The sequence below is a fragment of the Macrobrachium nipponense genome, chromosome 20 (assembly GCF_015104395.2).
Source record: "Macrobrachium nipponense isolate FS-2020 chromosome 20, ASM1510439v2, whole genome shotgun sequence".
Classification (NCBI taxonomy): domain Eukaryota; kingdom Metazoa; phylum Arthropoda; class Malacostraca; order Decapoda; family Palaemonidae; genus Macrobrachium; species Macrobrachium nipponense.
Genome location: NC_061089.1, coordinates 277,192 through 292,191, shown reverse-complemented (window position 1 = coordinate 292,191; position 15,000 = coordinate 277,192). Strand labels below are relative to the sequence as shown.

General features: G+C 41.6%; 1 protein-coding gene across 1 annotated transcript in view; it reads left to right on the top strand.

Moving 5' to 3' along the window:
- LOC135221411 (post-GPI attachment to proteins factor 2-like) overlaps positions 1-15,000 on the top strand; it is a 300,470-nt gene that overhangs the window by 71,854 nt on the left and 213,616 nt on the right. Inside the window, exon 2 of the mRNA XM_064259194.1 lies at positions 6,763-6,927. Coding sequence (XP_064115264.1) covers positions 6,763-6,927 — 165 coding nt within the window. The remainder of the gene's footprint in view (positions 1-6,762; positions 6,928-15,000) is intronic.

The window sequence follows — 15,000 nt, the reverse complement described above, 5'->3', positions numbered from 1 at the left end:
ACGCAATTGTAAGCTAAAACTCTTACAGTCTAGTAATATTCAATCATTTACCTTAATTTTTCAACAAATGGGAAGTCTCTAGCACAATATTTCGATTTATGGTGAATTTTTGAAAAAAACTTTTTCCTTCCCTCAAGGTATCTCGGCCACAAATCTCCGAAATGTTTGTTACTTTGTCGTAATATTTGCACTGTTTTATATTAGCCGTTACGTAGAGTTTTATATATGAAAATGTGTGCAATTTCATGTAGAATACAACAAAAAATAACTCATGATTGTAGCTTTTATCATTTTTGAAAAAGTTGCTTAGCCCTTTAACGCCGATTGGACGTATTAAACGTCGACATAAATTGTCTGTTGGGTGCCGATTGGACATATGGTACGTCAATAAAAAAAGTTTTTTTTAAATTCGCGGAAAAATACTTATAGGCCTACCAGGCAAAAACTTTTGAATCAAGCTCTTTGAGGATGCCGGGAGCTCACGGATCAAGGCGTTGTTTGTTTTACAATCGTTACGCAGGCGCGCAAGCGTGAATTTCTTTCTTATCGCACTAAAAAGTATCAGTGACACATTATTTCGTCACTTTGACATAATTATTGCACCATTTTAAATTAGCCGTTACATGGAGTATTATATATGAAAATGTGTGCAATTTCATGTAGAATACAACAAAAAACACTCATGATTGTAGCTTTTCTCAGTTTTGAAATATTTTCATATAAATAACGATAAGTGCCAAAATTTCAACCTTCAGTCAACTTTGACTCTACCGAAATGGTAGAAAAAGGGATTTTGACGAAGGAAAAATCTATTTCTGGGCAAGAGTCCGTGTCGCCCAGTGAAATATATCCCTTCAGTTCATATTTCTAGGTAAATGATACTAACATTACCAGAGAAAATAAAAACAAAAATGAGGATTTCAGAGTATCCTGACTCGCTCACCCTAAATAAAAAGAGGGTGTCGGTATTGGTACTGGGGCGAGTGAGACCACTACCACGGACCTCTTGTCATTTAGAATTCTCCTCCATCAAAATCCCCCTCCCGAGAGAGCTGGTACACAGGCCGCGCCAGCAACTACTACTACACTCACCCACCCACGCCGACAACAGCGCCTCTCGTGGCCATCCTGATTTGACGTTAGATGACCAAGCTTGGGCGCAAGGGTGGGAGATAAACAGGGGGGGATTTCACTAGGCGACACGGACCTTGCCCAGAAATAGATTTTTCCTTCGTCAAAATCCCTTTTCTTTTTGGGCTCAGTCCGTGTCGCTTCGTGAAATAGTACCTGAGATTAGCACAAGCTTGGAAAAAGAAACAGCAGAAGGTCTCAAGAAACACAAAAGTAAAACAAAATAATTATAATCTAGTTTTTCAAATTATTTACACAAAAGTATCATACTAAATCTTAAACTAATATAAAGTAACATGTGTTAGCCTTAATTATATAGAAGGACTTAAAATTACACTTAGGCTAACTCATGATAACTTAAAACTAGAAAACATTAATTATTAGTATAAACAAGTGAGTCTCCATAGCATAAAAATAAGGAGATCAGCACAAAATAGCCTATTTTGGCTAACTATTTACAGGTGTGAGTGACCCTAGCATAAAAATAAGGGACACATCATGATACATAGCCTTTAGGCAGCTAAGGCTCTAACAGGATTGTGAGCTTGATGGTAGGATCAAAGGAAAATGCTAGTGAGGCAGGTAGAAAGGAGATCTGGATCTTTGACTATAACTACTAGACAGTGTCAAGGGAAACTGTGTTTCCCGCCGCCACTGCCAGAAATTTAAGAGATTCCAAGGATCAGGTAGTGACGTTTGAAAACTGTCGGCGATTCCAGCCAGTGTACTTTTTAAATCATCAAAATTCATGTGCTGGAAGTAATTAATTGAGGGGCTACTGCCCTGATGTCATGGGCTTTAGGGAATGAATCAGGATTAGCTTGTTTAATAAAATATAGAATTTGTTGCCTGATCCCTTTTAAGGAAATAGTGCCACCTTTTCCCCTTATAAAAAGGGGACCTGAGGACCTAGAGGATGTCCTGGACAGATAGGCTCGTAAGGTCATCACTGGACATAGAGAAGGGCAAAAATTTCAACCTTCGGTCAACTTGACTCTACCGAAAGGTGGTCGAGAAACGCAATTGTAAGCTAAAATCTATATTCTAGTAATATTCAATCATTTGTCTTCATTTTGCAACAAATTGGACGTCTCTAGGACAATATTTCGATTTATGGTGAATTTATGAAAAAAACTTTTTGCCTTACGTTCGCGCGGTAACTCTTCCGATAAATTTTTTCGTGCGATTGTCCTAATGTTTGCACCATTTTAAATTGGCCGTTGCATAAAGTTTTATATATGGAAATGTGCGCAATTTCATGCACAATACAACTAAAAACAACCCATGGTTGTAGCTTTTATCAGTTTTGAAATATTTTCATATAAATTACGTTAAGTGCAAAAATTTCAACTTTCGGTTAACTTTGACTCTACCGAAATGGTCGAAAAATACAATTGTAAGCTAAAACTCTTATATTCTAGTAATATTCAATCATTTAACTTCATTTTGCAACGAATTGGAAGTCTCTAGCACAATATTTCGATTTATGGTGAATTTATGAAAAAAAAAATTTTTTTCCTTACGTCCGCGCGGTAACTCTTCCGAAAAAATCTGAATTTTTTTCGTGCGATTGTCGAAATGTTTGCACCATTTAAAATTAGCTGTTACATAAAGTTTTATATATGAAAATGTGCGCAATTTCATGTAGAATACAACTAAAAATGATTGAAGGTTGTAGCTTTTCTCTTTTTTCGAAATATTTGCATATAAATCACGATAAAAAGAAAAAAAACCACGTTCGGTCAAATTTGACTCTGCCGAAATAGTTGAAAAACGCAATTGTAAGCTAAAACTCTTACAATCTAGTAATATACAGTCATTTATCTTCATTTTGAAACAAATTCGAAGTGTCTAACACAATATTTAGAATTATGGTGAATTTAAAAAAAATTTTCTTTCCCTCCACGCGCCGATTCCCGGCTGAAAATCTCCGAAATACGTACGTCGCATTATCCTAATATTTGCTCCTTTTCATATTAGCCGTTTTATAGAGTTTCTTATATAAAAATGTGCGCAAAATCATGAAGAATACAGCAAAAAATAATTGAAGGTTGTAGCTTTTCTCATTTCCGAAATATTTGCCTATAAATAAATATATATAAAAATTTTTACATTCGGTCAACTTTAACTCGTCCGAAATGGTTGGTCGAAATCTGCAATTCTAATCTAAAACTCTTACAGTATCGTAATATTCAATAATTTTTCTTCATTTTGAAACAAATTGGAAGTCTTTAGAACAATATTTAGATTTACGGTGAATTTTTGAAAAAAACATTTTTTTACGTCCGCGCGTTACAAATTCGTGCATCATTTTGTGATAATATTTTTCCGGGGTTGCTTTTATCTTTTTACAATGTATTATATATCAAAATGATTGCAATTTAGTGTACAATACAACAAAAAAGAAAGTAACTCGTTAGCTTTAACCGTTTTTCGCACAGTGCGATCTGAATACAATTATGGATGAATTTTTTTTTCGCTACCATATATCGCATTATTTGCATATGATAATGATATTTTTTTTTCATTTTTTGATGGTTGCATACTACACTTCAGGCACTGACAAAAAAAGGAGCCAAAAATGAACTCTTAATCTTCAAAACTAAGCGCGCTGTGATATTTTGAAACAATTATTTTTTCCGCTTCCGCGCTCACTCCAAACCCACCTCGGCATACGGGAGAGGTTTTGATTTTTAGGGCTTCGGCGTAAGAGGGTTAAATAAGGTGAGCGAACCAGAATACTCTGGCATTTCCTTATTAGCTTTTTTCTCTGGTATTAACCCTTAAACGCCGAACTGGTATATTAAAAATCGTCTTCCGTGTGCCGAGGCAGTCTTGGAGTGAGCACGGAAGCGGAAAAAATATTTTTTTCAAAAAATCACAGCGCGCTTAGTTTTCAAGATTAAGAGTTCATTTTTGGCTCCTTTTTTTGTCATTGCCTGAAGTTTAGTATGCAACCATCAGAAATGAAAAAAATTATCATTATCATATATAAATAATGCGATATATGATAGTGCGGAAACAAAATTTCATATATAATTGTATTCAAATCGCACTATGCGCAAAACAGTTAAAGGTAACGAGTTAATTTTTTTTTCGTTGTAATGTAAATTGCGATCATTTTGGTATATAACACATTGTAAAACGATAAAAGCAACACAGAAAATATTATCACAAAATAATGCATGAATTCGTAACGAGCGGACGTAAACAAATATTTTTTTCAAAAATTCACCATAAATCTAAATATTGTCCTAGAGACTTCCAATTTCTTTCAAAATGAAGACAAATGATTGAATATTACTATACTGTAAGAGTATTAGCTTACAATTGCAGTTTTCGACCATATCTGACGAGTAAAGTTGACGAATGTCAAATTTTTTATATAGTTTTTTTTATATGTAATTATTTCAGAAATTAGGAAAGCTACAACCTTCAAATATTTTTCGTTTTATTCTACATGAAATTGCGCACATTTTCATATATAAAACTCTATGAAATGCCTAATATGAAACTGAGCAAATATTCCGAGAATGCGACGTACGCATTTTGGAGATTTGTGGCGGAGAATCCTCGTGCGGAAGGAAGGAAAGTTTTTTTTTTAAATTCACCATAAATCTAAATATTGTGCTAGAGACTTTGAATTTGTTTCAAGATGAAGATAAATGACTGAATATTACTAGACTGTAAGAGTTTTAGCTTACAATTGCGTTTTTCGACCATTTCGGTAGAGTCAAAGTTGACCGAACGTGGTTTTTTTCTATTTATCGTGATTTATATACAAATATTTCGAAAATGAGAAAAGTTACAACCTTCAATTATTTTTAGTTGTATTCTACATGAAATTGCGCACATTTTCATATATAAAACTTTATGTAACAGCTAATTTAAAATGGTGCAAACATTACCACAATCGCACGTATGATTTTTTCGGAGGAGTTACTGCGCGGACGTAAAGAAAATGTTATTTTTTCATAAATTCACCATAAATCGAAATATTGTGCTAGAGACTTCCAATTTGCTGCCAAATGAAGGTAAATGATTGAATATTACTAGAATATAAGAGTTTTAGCTTACAATTGCGTTTTTCGACCATTTCGGTAGAGTCAAAGTTGACCGAAGGTTGAAAATTTGTCACTTATCATTTTTTATATGAAAATATTTCAAAACTGATAAAAGCTAGAACCATGGGTTGTTTTTAGTTGTATTGTGCATGAAATTGCGCACATTTCCATATATAAAACTTTATGTAACTGCTAATTTTAAAATGGTGCAAACATTACCACAATCTCATGTATGATTTTTTTCGGAAGATACTGCGCGGACGTAAGGAATGTTTTTTTTCATAAATTCACCATAATCGAAATATTGTGCTAGAGACTTCCAATTAGTTGCAAAATGAAGGTAAATGATTGAATATTACTAAAATGTAAGAGTTTTAGCTTACAATTGCGTTTTTCGACCATTTCGGTAGAGTCAAAGTTGACCGAAGGTTGAAATTTTGGCACTTATCGTTATTTATATGAAAATATCTCAAAAATGATAAAAGCTACAATCATAAGTATTTATTTGTTGTATTCTACATAAAAATGCACACATTTTCATATATAATAATCCATGTAACGGGTAATTTAAAATGGTACAAAAATTATGTCAAAGTGACGAAATAATTTCCGAGATGTGTCACCGATACTTTTTAGTGTGGCAAGAAAGAAATTCGCGCTTGCACGCCTGCGTAACGATTGTAAACAAAACAACACCTTGCTCCGTGAACTCCCAGCATCCCTCAAGATGCGTGATTCAAGAGTTTTCGGCTGGTAGGCCTATAAGTATTTTTCCGTGAATTTTTAAAAAAACTCTTGTATGTCGACGTAAAATACGTCCAGTCAGCACCCGAGAGACAAAAAATGTTGACGTAAAATACGTCCACTCGGCGTTTAAGGGTTAATAGCAATATTTATACCCTAGAAATGAGTGCTAAGGAATCATTTCACGAAGCGACACAGGCTGAGCCCAGAAAAGGAATTTCTAATTTGAAATGAATCTTCTAATTGGCAGAAATCCTGTGATAGTGGCCTCCACTCGCCCCAGTGCTTATACTGACGCCCTTTGGTGATCGAGCTGAGGTAGTAACTTCAGCATTCCATTTTAGCTTTTTCTCTCGTATATTTAGAATCTATTTATATCAAGAAATGTGTGCTACAGTACCATTTCACCAGCCGACACAGGTCAAGCCCAGAAAATATTATTATAAAAGTACAATTCATTAAATCTCATTTTAATATATATATTAAACATGCAGATATATACATATACACAAATCACGGTTCTTTTTGTATGCTGTATTTTTTTTTTAGTTTTATGGAGTGTTATCATTGGAAATAAAATGAGCTTGTTTATTGAGGAGCAACCTCAGTTCCAAAATCTGAAAAAAATCTAAAAACCTAAACACAGCTTCCCCTGAGGATTTTGGATAAGGGATTGTGAACCTGTAATGTAAAGATGAAAAGTTTGCCATAAAGAGTCAAACAGCATGACTGAGTGATTGACCAATGTACAGTAATATTATGTTTTGCTTTTAAGGGTTCCCAAGGAAAATTGCATTATCTTATTAATTCTTTAACCCCACAGGTCCCTAACTACTTGCCTTCAATATCTTCAGCCATTGGGGAGTTTGTTCCTCAGAGGTACATATGGAGAGCCGCTATTGCCGTCCACTCTGCCCCCAGGTTTCTCTTAGCAGCCATGTACAACAGTTTTATGAAGCGAATCCTTTCAAATGCTGGTGACTACCAGGTATGTAGTGCGGTTATTATTTCTGGGCTCAGTTCGTGTCGCTTCGTGAAATAATCCTTAAGTTCATTACTTCTAGGTAAATGATACTAACATTATACCAGAGAAAAAATAAATTCAGGAGGATGTCAGAATAACTGACTCGCTCACCCTAAATAAAAAGAGGGTGTCGGTATGGTATCTGGGGCGAGTGAGACCACTACCAAGAACCTCTTGTCATTTAGAATTCTCCTTCATCAGAATCCCCCTCCTGAAAGAGTTGATACACAGTCGGAGTCAGCAACTACTACTACTACGCTACCCACCACGCCGACTGCAGCGCCTCTGGTGGCCATCCTTTTTCGTTAGCGAACTTGGGAACACGTGATTTTTCACTCTGTGTATTTTGTGCACTTTCCTTTGGAATTTCTTGCATTATGGAACTAGCAGCTATCGCCGCAGCTAAGTTAAGTACCCCGAAAGGTTTAAATCTAGTTTTATGTCAGCCAGGAACTATTTTTACCGTTTTTTAGGTCCGATAATAGTCACCTGGTCTGGCGCATGGCGGCCTAGCCAGCTCGCCTCATGTTCGGTTAGATTCCTCGGTCCCCCATACCGTGGTATCTATCCAGTGTAATTTTACCTTTATTGTGGGTTCTATCACGTAATACACAAGTTCCCGATATCTGTTTTACATCGTATTATTCGGAAATCCATTGCCTATACCTTAGATTAGTGTTCATGCATGCATGTCTCTTTGTCTAGGTGTTTAGGCTTCTGAGTGATTACTTTTTATTATGTCTTCTAGTCCAGCATCCTGGCTGTTGCCCTCCGTTTTACGTGTCGGCTAAGGCTAGCTTTTGAGCAGTCGGCTTGTTTTCCTTCGGGGAACTAGCCTACTTATCCTGGACGTCCCCTTTCTCTCTCACTCGTGATTTCCCTCTCTCTCTTTTTACGATGTATTTTTCATTTAGGGGTTTGCATGTTAGGGCGATCAGTTTAGCCTAGGCGGTTTTGTTGCATTTTCACATCATGGTCCATCTGCGATCAGTTTTGTTGCATTATCGCCTTTTGGTCCTCTCGAGCTCACGTGGTCGCTCGACCTAGGCTGTTTTGTTGCATTTTCACCTCTTGGTCCACCTGCGATCGCGTCGAGCCACTGGTCACCCTAGTCCCAGTCCCCTTCCCCTCCTCCCTTGTGGAGGGGGGGTCTGTCCTTGCTTGCTTATGGTCGCTATAGCGACCATCCGAGCTTCACTCCCCCCTCCCCCCTGTTAGGGGGGTCACGGGAGTTTTGGACAGCAGGGAGCACTGCTGGATCGCACATGTTCTCTTTGAGCTTCGGGGGGGCTCCGGTGTGATCAGGGGGAGGTTGGCCACCCCCATCTGTTTGCATCAGTTCTTCTCCGGCGTTCTTTGTGCTACGATTCCTCTTCCCCCCTCCTTACTACTAGTTATGTATCATATCCCTTCGTCTGCTGACGGAGCGCCCGCTTGCTATCCGGGCGCCCCGGCGGTTGGCGGAGGGGTAGCTGGCTCCGCCAGCTATCGTAGGGGAAGAGGTATCGGTCGGTCTTACATGCTTTCCCCGTTATGTACATAGTCCCTTCGTCTGCTGACGGAGCGCCCGCTTGTTATCCGAGCGCCCCGGCGGTTGGCGGAGGGGCTTTTACGACGGAGCTACATGCTCCAAACTATTTAATTTAATTTATCTAGTTTTAAATTATGGGTAATCCTCTCTCGTTCTCCGGCGTGGTGTACTACTCCTTGAAACTCATTTATGGGTGTATGAAAAGTATCTGGTTTACCTACTCCTCTCCGGTGTACACCGGGGTATTTCAACCAGTTACCAGGTCCCATGGACCTTCTTCCACACGGATTACAGGGGGGGGTTATGCCCAAAAATTTTATACTACTCCAGCATGCAGCGGAGCATCATAAGTGGTCCTGTTAGTGTATAACGTTGATACTTATGTATCTATCCACTTACAGGCTACTAACTGTCAGGAGGCCGGGTGCAACACCGTCCTCCAGGACCCCTGCGGGCACGAGGTCTGCAGGTCCCATGCTTCCTGTGCTGTCCGCCATAACGACCTGATCGTCTGGCACCACGAAGCCTGCTCCATCTGCTACGAGCTGGTGGAACAGTTTTCGGACGGAGTAAGTATATACCGGCGTAGCGTTTTTTCTCTTTCCTGGTATATATTATCACATAAATTTGTGTTATAATGCTATATGGTTATACGTATCAAATGTTAATGATTCGTCCTCGGGGCTTCGTTGTAAGGATTACAATGACCCTCTCTTTCAGTCTGCCGCCGTTAAGGACGCCGCATCGGCTACCCTGAGAGCCTGGGTAGGTGGCTTCGGCAAGAACACGCCGAAGGGGCAGCCTTATATCTTAGACAAGAAGATGGCTGTCCAGATCTTCCCAGGCGGTAAGTTGACTGGGTATGTGGACCCCGCTGCGGCAGCTCCGACAATCGCCACCATCCAGCAACAGGTGGAGCAGGCCCTGATGGAGGGAGAAGGCCAGGACATCTCGGCGGACGTCGCGACTCTGGACCTCAACGTAGAGCCAATGACGGTAGGTGGGGGTGAGTTATTGGTTGAGGTAGGTTTGTTAGGTGCCCAAGGGCTTCCCTTGGATGCTTCTGGATCTTCTTCACCTGTTCCTTCCTCTTCTTCATTCCAAGGCTTCACGGGATCAGAGATCCCCGCTAGGACGCCTACTGCCTCAGTAGTCCCCAAAGTCAAGGAGCAAAGAGAGCAGAAGACCCTGCAGAGGACGTCGTCTAAGAAGACGTTGTCTTCTTCATCTTCTCGTAAGTCTCCGGCTCACCATCTCGGAGCAGAGAAGGCGAAGGCCTCTTCTTCGCACTCAAAAGGGTCAAGAGGTAAATCCTCTAAAGAGAAGGTCCGCGCTCCCGCCGAGCCAGTACCTTCTCCCTCTGCCAGAGCTCCTCCGGTGACCCCTGTCGGGGCCAGTCCTGTTGGTCCCTTCGATCCTGTTGCTTTTACGGCAGGGGTCATGCAGTAGGTAGGAGACATGGTCGGATCTTTGGTGAATACCAGATTCGATCAAATGTTTGCACAGATCTCCACCACGTTGACTCAGTCCGGCCAATCGATTCAGAATATTTCTGAGCGTCTGACGGACCAGGAGAATCGGCTGGCAGGGCTGAGCCAAGCACCTCAAGCCGTTCTCCCTGTAGCAGGCGCTGGAGTTGCCTCGTTGCCTGACTACAACACCCTTCCCGCCTTCTCTATGAGCAATCCTTGGAGGGTAGCAGCCTTTGCTCCCTTCAAGGATGGCATGATCTCCATCCCGGACTATGGAACTCGTCGTATCGAGGACTTCGAGTTCCATCCCGCCGGCCTACAACCTCCTTTCATGGGGTATGCTAGGCTAACAGAGGCAGCCTTGAACAGGGAAGACAAGATCCCTAAGGAGACTGTTTTGTACAGTCGTGATCAGGCTCAAAGGGAGTGGGTACATTGCCTGGAGGATTGTGACTGTACCAACACCAAACTCCAGGCATTTAAAAGCCCTTTCACAATCTTTGCTACGGAGGAGGAGGCACCACTCCCCTTCACAACAAAGATAGCAGAGATCACCATACAAGCTGCCATGAAGGATGAACCCCTTCCTCAGCTTAAGGAATCAGACCCGACGTCCCCTCTCTTTCCAGCCTTTGGGGAACTCTGGGAAGACCTACCAGCTATATTCACGGTAGGAAAACTCAAACCGGACTGTGCCATGGATCAATTCGGTGAGAGACTCCCTAGGCTACCAGATAACCTTATCCAAGCCAAATTCGAGGCGAGGACAAGGTTAGGCAGGACTCTGAATTCACTAGTGATGACAGAGGTTGCTGCATTGACTTACGGTACGGAGCCTCTATTTAAGCTCCTGGCAAAGTCACAGACACAAACGGTACAGTCGGACCTGTACGAGTTTGTGGTAGCGAGAAGGAACTGTAGGAAACATGTCCTGCAGGAAGCTACAATTCGGCATGAGCCAAACAAGCTGCTTTCTTCCACCATCTGGGGGGCTGACCTCTTCCCAGAATCAGCTGTGAACGAGGTACAGCATGAAGCAACCAGACTTAACCAAAGTCTTAGAGTTCGCTGGGGTCTTTCCAGTAAGAGGAAACCGGAGAATCCTCCTGCTGGTGCTAAGAAGTTGAAAAAGACCAAGAGGTTCCCGCCCTATCAAAAGCAGCAGCAGCAACATTTTGTTCAAGCAGTTCCGGTCTCTCAACCCGTGCAACCGGCAGCTGCAAAGGGTCAAAACCAGCCCATCCTCCTGTTGGCTCCACAAAACAAACCCTCGACCTCCTATGCGGTTTCCCCGGCTTTCAACCCTCTATTTGAAAGCCAAGCCTTCCAAACCATTAACAGGTTCGCAAGGGGAAGCAGAGCTAGGGGTGCCTTTCGGAAGGGCAACCAACAGGGGTAAACACTTCCGTGGAGGGCGCGGAGCACGCCCTGCACAACAACAGTGAGAACCCTCAGGTAGGAGGGAGGCTGTTCCTCTTCCGTCACAGAGCATTGTGTCCAAAGGGCTGGGATGGAGTTGGTTCAAAGGTCCCCCTCCATCCAAATCATTCCTTCAACTACCAACAAAGGAATTGACAGATTATGCGAAAGAGCTCCTTCAGAAAGGGGTAGTGTCAAGAGTCAAGCATTTAAAGTTTCAAGGACGCTTATTCAGCGTGCCAAAGAAAGGCTCATCAAAAAGAAGAATAATCTTAGACTTGTCCCGGCTAAACATATTCATTTGTTGCGACAAGTTCAAAATGCTGACCATCTTGCAGGTGCGGACCTTACTTCCCCGTGGGGCCGTCACCACCTCTATCGATCTTACAGATGCATACTATCATATCCCAGTAGCGAGACACTTCCGTCCATACCTAGGCTTCAGGTTGGGAGACCAGGCATTCTCTTTCAAAGTAATGCCCTTCGGGCTGAATGTAGCCCCCAGGGTATTCACGAAAATAGAGGAAGTAGTAGTACAACAACTGAGATCACAAGGGATAATGGTAGTAGCGTACCTCGACGATTGGCTGATTTGGGCGCCAACCGTCGAGGAATGCCTTAGAGCCACAAACAAAGTAATCCAATTTCTGGAACATCTGGGGTTCCAAATAAACAGGACAAAGTCCAGACTCACTCCGGAGTCTCGTTTTCAATGGCTTGGCATTCAATGGGACTTGACCTCCCATAATCTGTCAATTCCTGTGGTCAAAAGGAAAGAAATAGCCAAGTCAGTAAGGCAATTCCTCAAGTGCAAACGAGCATCAAGGAGAAACCAGGAAAGGATCCTAGGTTCACTCCAGTTTGCATCAGTAACAAATGTTCTGTTAAAAGCGAAACTGAAAGACATAAATCGAGTTTGGCGCTCGAGAGCAAATGTCAAATCTCGAGACAAGTTGTCAGTAATCCCGCAGATTCTTCGCAATCGTCTCCGTCCATGGGCGGAGACAAAGAACCAGTCCAAGTCAGTTCCTCTTCAATATCCCCCTCCGGCGTTGGTTATCCACACAGACGCCTCGCTAAGCGGGTGGGGAGGATATTCCCAGTTCAAGAAGGTTCAAGGAACGTGGTCATCTCAGTTCCGCCAGCTTCACATAAACGTATTGGAAGCCATGGCAGTATTTCTCACTCTGAAGAGGCTTCTTCCAGCAAAGAACTCTCATATAAAGCTAGTCTTGGACAGTGCAGTGGTAGTGCACTGCATCAACAGGGGAGGATCCAAATCAAAACATGTGAACCATGTCATGATAGCCATTTTCTCTCTAGCAACCAAGTACAAATGGCACCTATCCTCCACCCATTTAGCGGGAGTAAGGAACGTGATAGCAGACGCCCTGTCTCGATCAGTTCCTCTAGAATCAGAGTGGTCCCTGGACAACAAGTCATTCCAGTGGATACGCCGGAGTGTTCCTGGTCTCCAAGTAGATCTATTCGCATCTCAAGCGAACCACAAGCTCCCTTGCTATGTGGCCCCCAACCTGGACCCTCTGGCTTATGCCATAGACGCCATGTCCATAGATTGGAATCAGTGGGAGAAGATATACATCTTTCCTCCAGTGAATCTTCTATTGAAAGTCCTGAACAAACTCATTACATTCAAGGGACAAGTAGCTCTAGTAGCCCCGAACTGGCCCAAGAGCAACTGGTATCCTCTGCTTCTGGAATTGGGTCTTCGACCTCGAAGGATCCCCAATCCCAAACTATCTCAGTCAGTACAAATGAGGACTGTGTTCGCTTCCTCAGGAATTCTCAAAACCCTAACTTTATGGACTTCATGAAGTTTGCGGCTAAAAGAGATGCAAATATTGATCCTCAGAATATTCTTTTCTTAGAATCAGATAAGAGAGAATCAACTTTGAGACAATATGATGCTGCTGTTAAGAAGTTAGCAACTTTCCTGAAGGAAACAAACACCAGAACCATGACAGTCAACCTGGCTATATCCTTTTTCAGATCTTTATTTGAAAAAGGATTAGCGGCTAGGACTATTACCACTAATAAATCAGCTTTAAAGAAAATCTTTCAGTTTGGTTTTCAAATAGACTTAACAGACTCCTACTTTACGCCTATTCCTAAAGCTTGTGCTAGGCTCAGACCTTCTGAAAGACCTAGTTCAGTCTCATGGTTCTTGAATGACGTTCTCAAGCTGGCTTCAGACACGGACAACGTTTCTTGTACATATATAATGCTACTGAGGAAAACTCTATTTTTGCTAAGTTTGGCCTCAGAAGCTAGAATATCAGAACTGTCGGCCCTTTCCAGAGATGCTGGACATGTAGAATTCCTCCCCTCAGGAGAGGTCTTACTATCTCCAGATTGTAGTTTTTTGGCAAAGAATGAGGACCCCTTAATGAGATGGGCCCCTTGGAAGGTCATCCCTCTTCCTCAAGACCCTTCTCTTTGTCCGGTGACGACCTTACGAGCCTTTCTGTCTAGGACATCCTCTAGATCCTCAGGCCCCCTCTTCATGAGGGAAAAAGGTGGTACTATTTCAATAAAGGGAATTAGGCAACAAATCCTTTACTTTATTAAACAAGCAAACCCTGAATCATTTCCCAAAGCCCATGACATCAGGGCAGTAGCCACCTCCATTAATTATTTCCAACATATGAACTTTGATGACTTAAAGAAGTATACGGGCTAGAAATCGCTGACAGTTTTCAAGCGTCATTATCTCAAGTCCTTGGAATCTCTAAAATTTCCAGCAGTGGCAGCGGGAAACATAGTTTCCCCTGACACTGCTCAGTAGTTGTAGTCGAAGATCCAGATCTCCTTTCTACCTGCCTCAACTAATAATGCACCTAACCCTACTGTTATGCTCTTTTGGTCCTTCAGCCTTAGCTGCTTAGGAGGATACCTATGGTGGAGTGTCCCTTATTTTTTTGCTAGGGGCACCCACAACTATATTGTATATATGTTATCTGTAATGGATCGGTGTTGCTTCTCTTATTTTTATGCTAGAGAAGCACACCAATATATAATTGAGATGCTTTGTAATTTTCATATTTATACAAGTTTCAGTGAGTGTTCTTCCTTGATGTGCTGCTTTATTGAACCTCACTTGTATTAGTTAAGTTATCATAAGTTAGTTTAAGTGTAATTTTAAGGTTAACTGTATATAATTTCATTCATTAGTTTAAGTTAACTTTATTTTATGATAACTTGTAAGCTCTCAAATCAGATTATATTTATTCCTTTTTACTTCTTTCGTTTTATTGAGACCTTCCTCTTTCTTATTTTTCCAATCTTGTGCTAATTCTCTGGTACTATTTCACGAAGCGACACGAACTGAGCCCAGAAAAGGGATTTTGACGAAGGAAAAATCTATTTCTGGGCAAGGGTTCCTGTCGCCCAGTGAAATCCCCCCCTGTTCCCCGCCCTGCAGCCCAAGATTGGCATCTAACGACAAGGATGGCCACCAGAGGCGCTGCAGTCGGTGTGGTGGGTAGCGTAGTAGTAGTAGTTGCTGACTCCGACTGTGTATCATCTCTTTCAGGAGGGGGATTCTGATGAAGGAGAATTCTAAATGACAAGAGGTTCGTGGTAGTGGTCTCACTC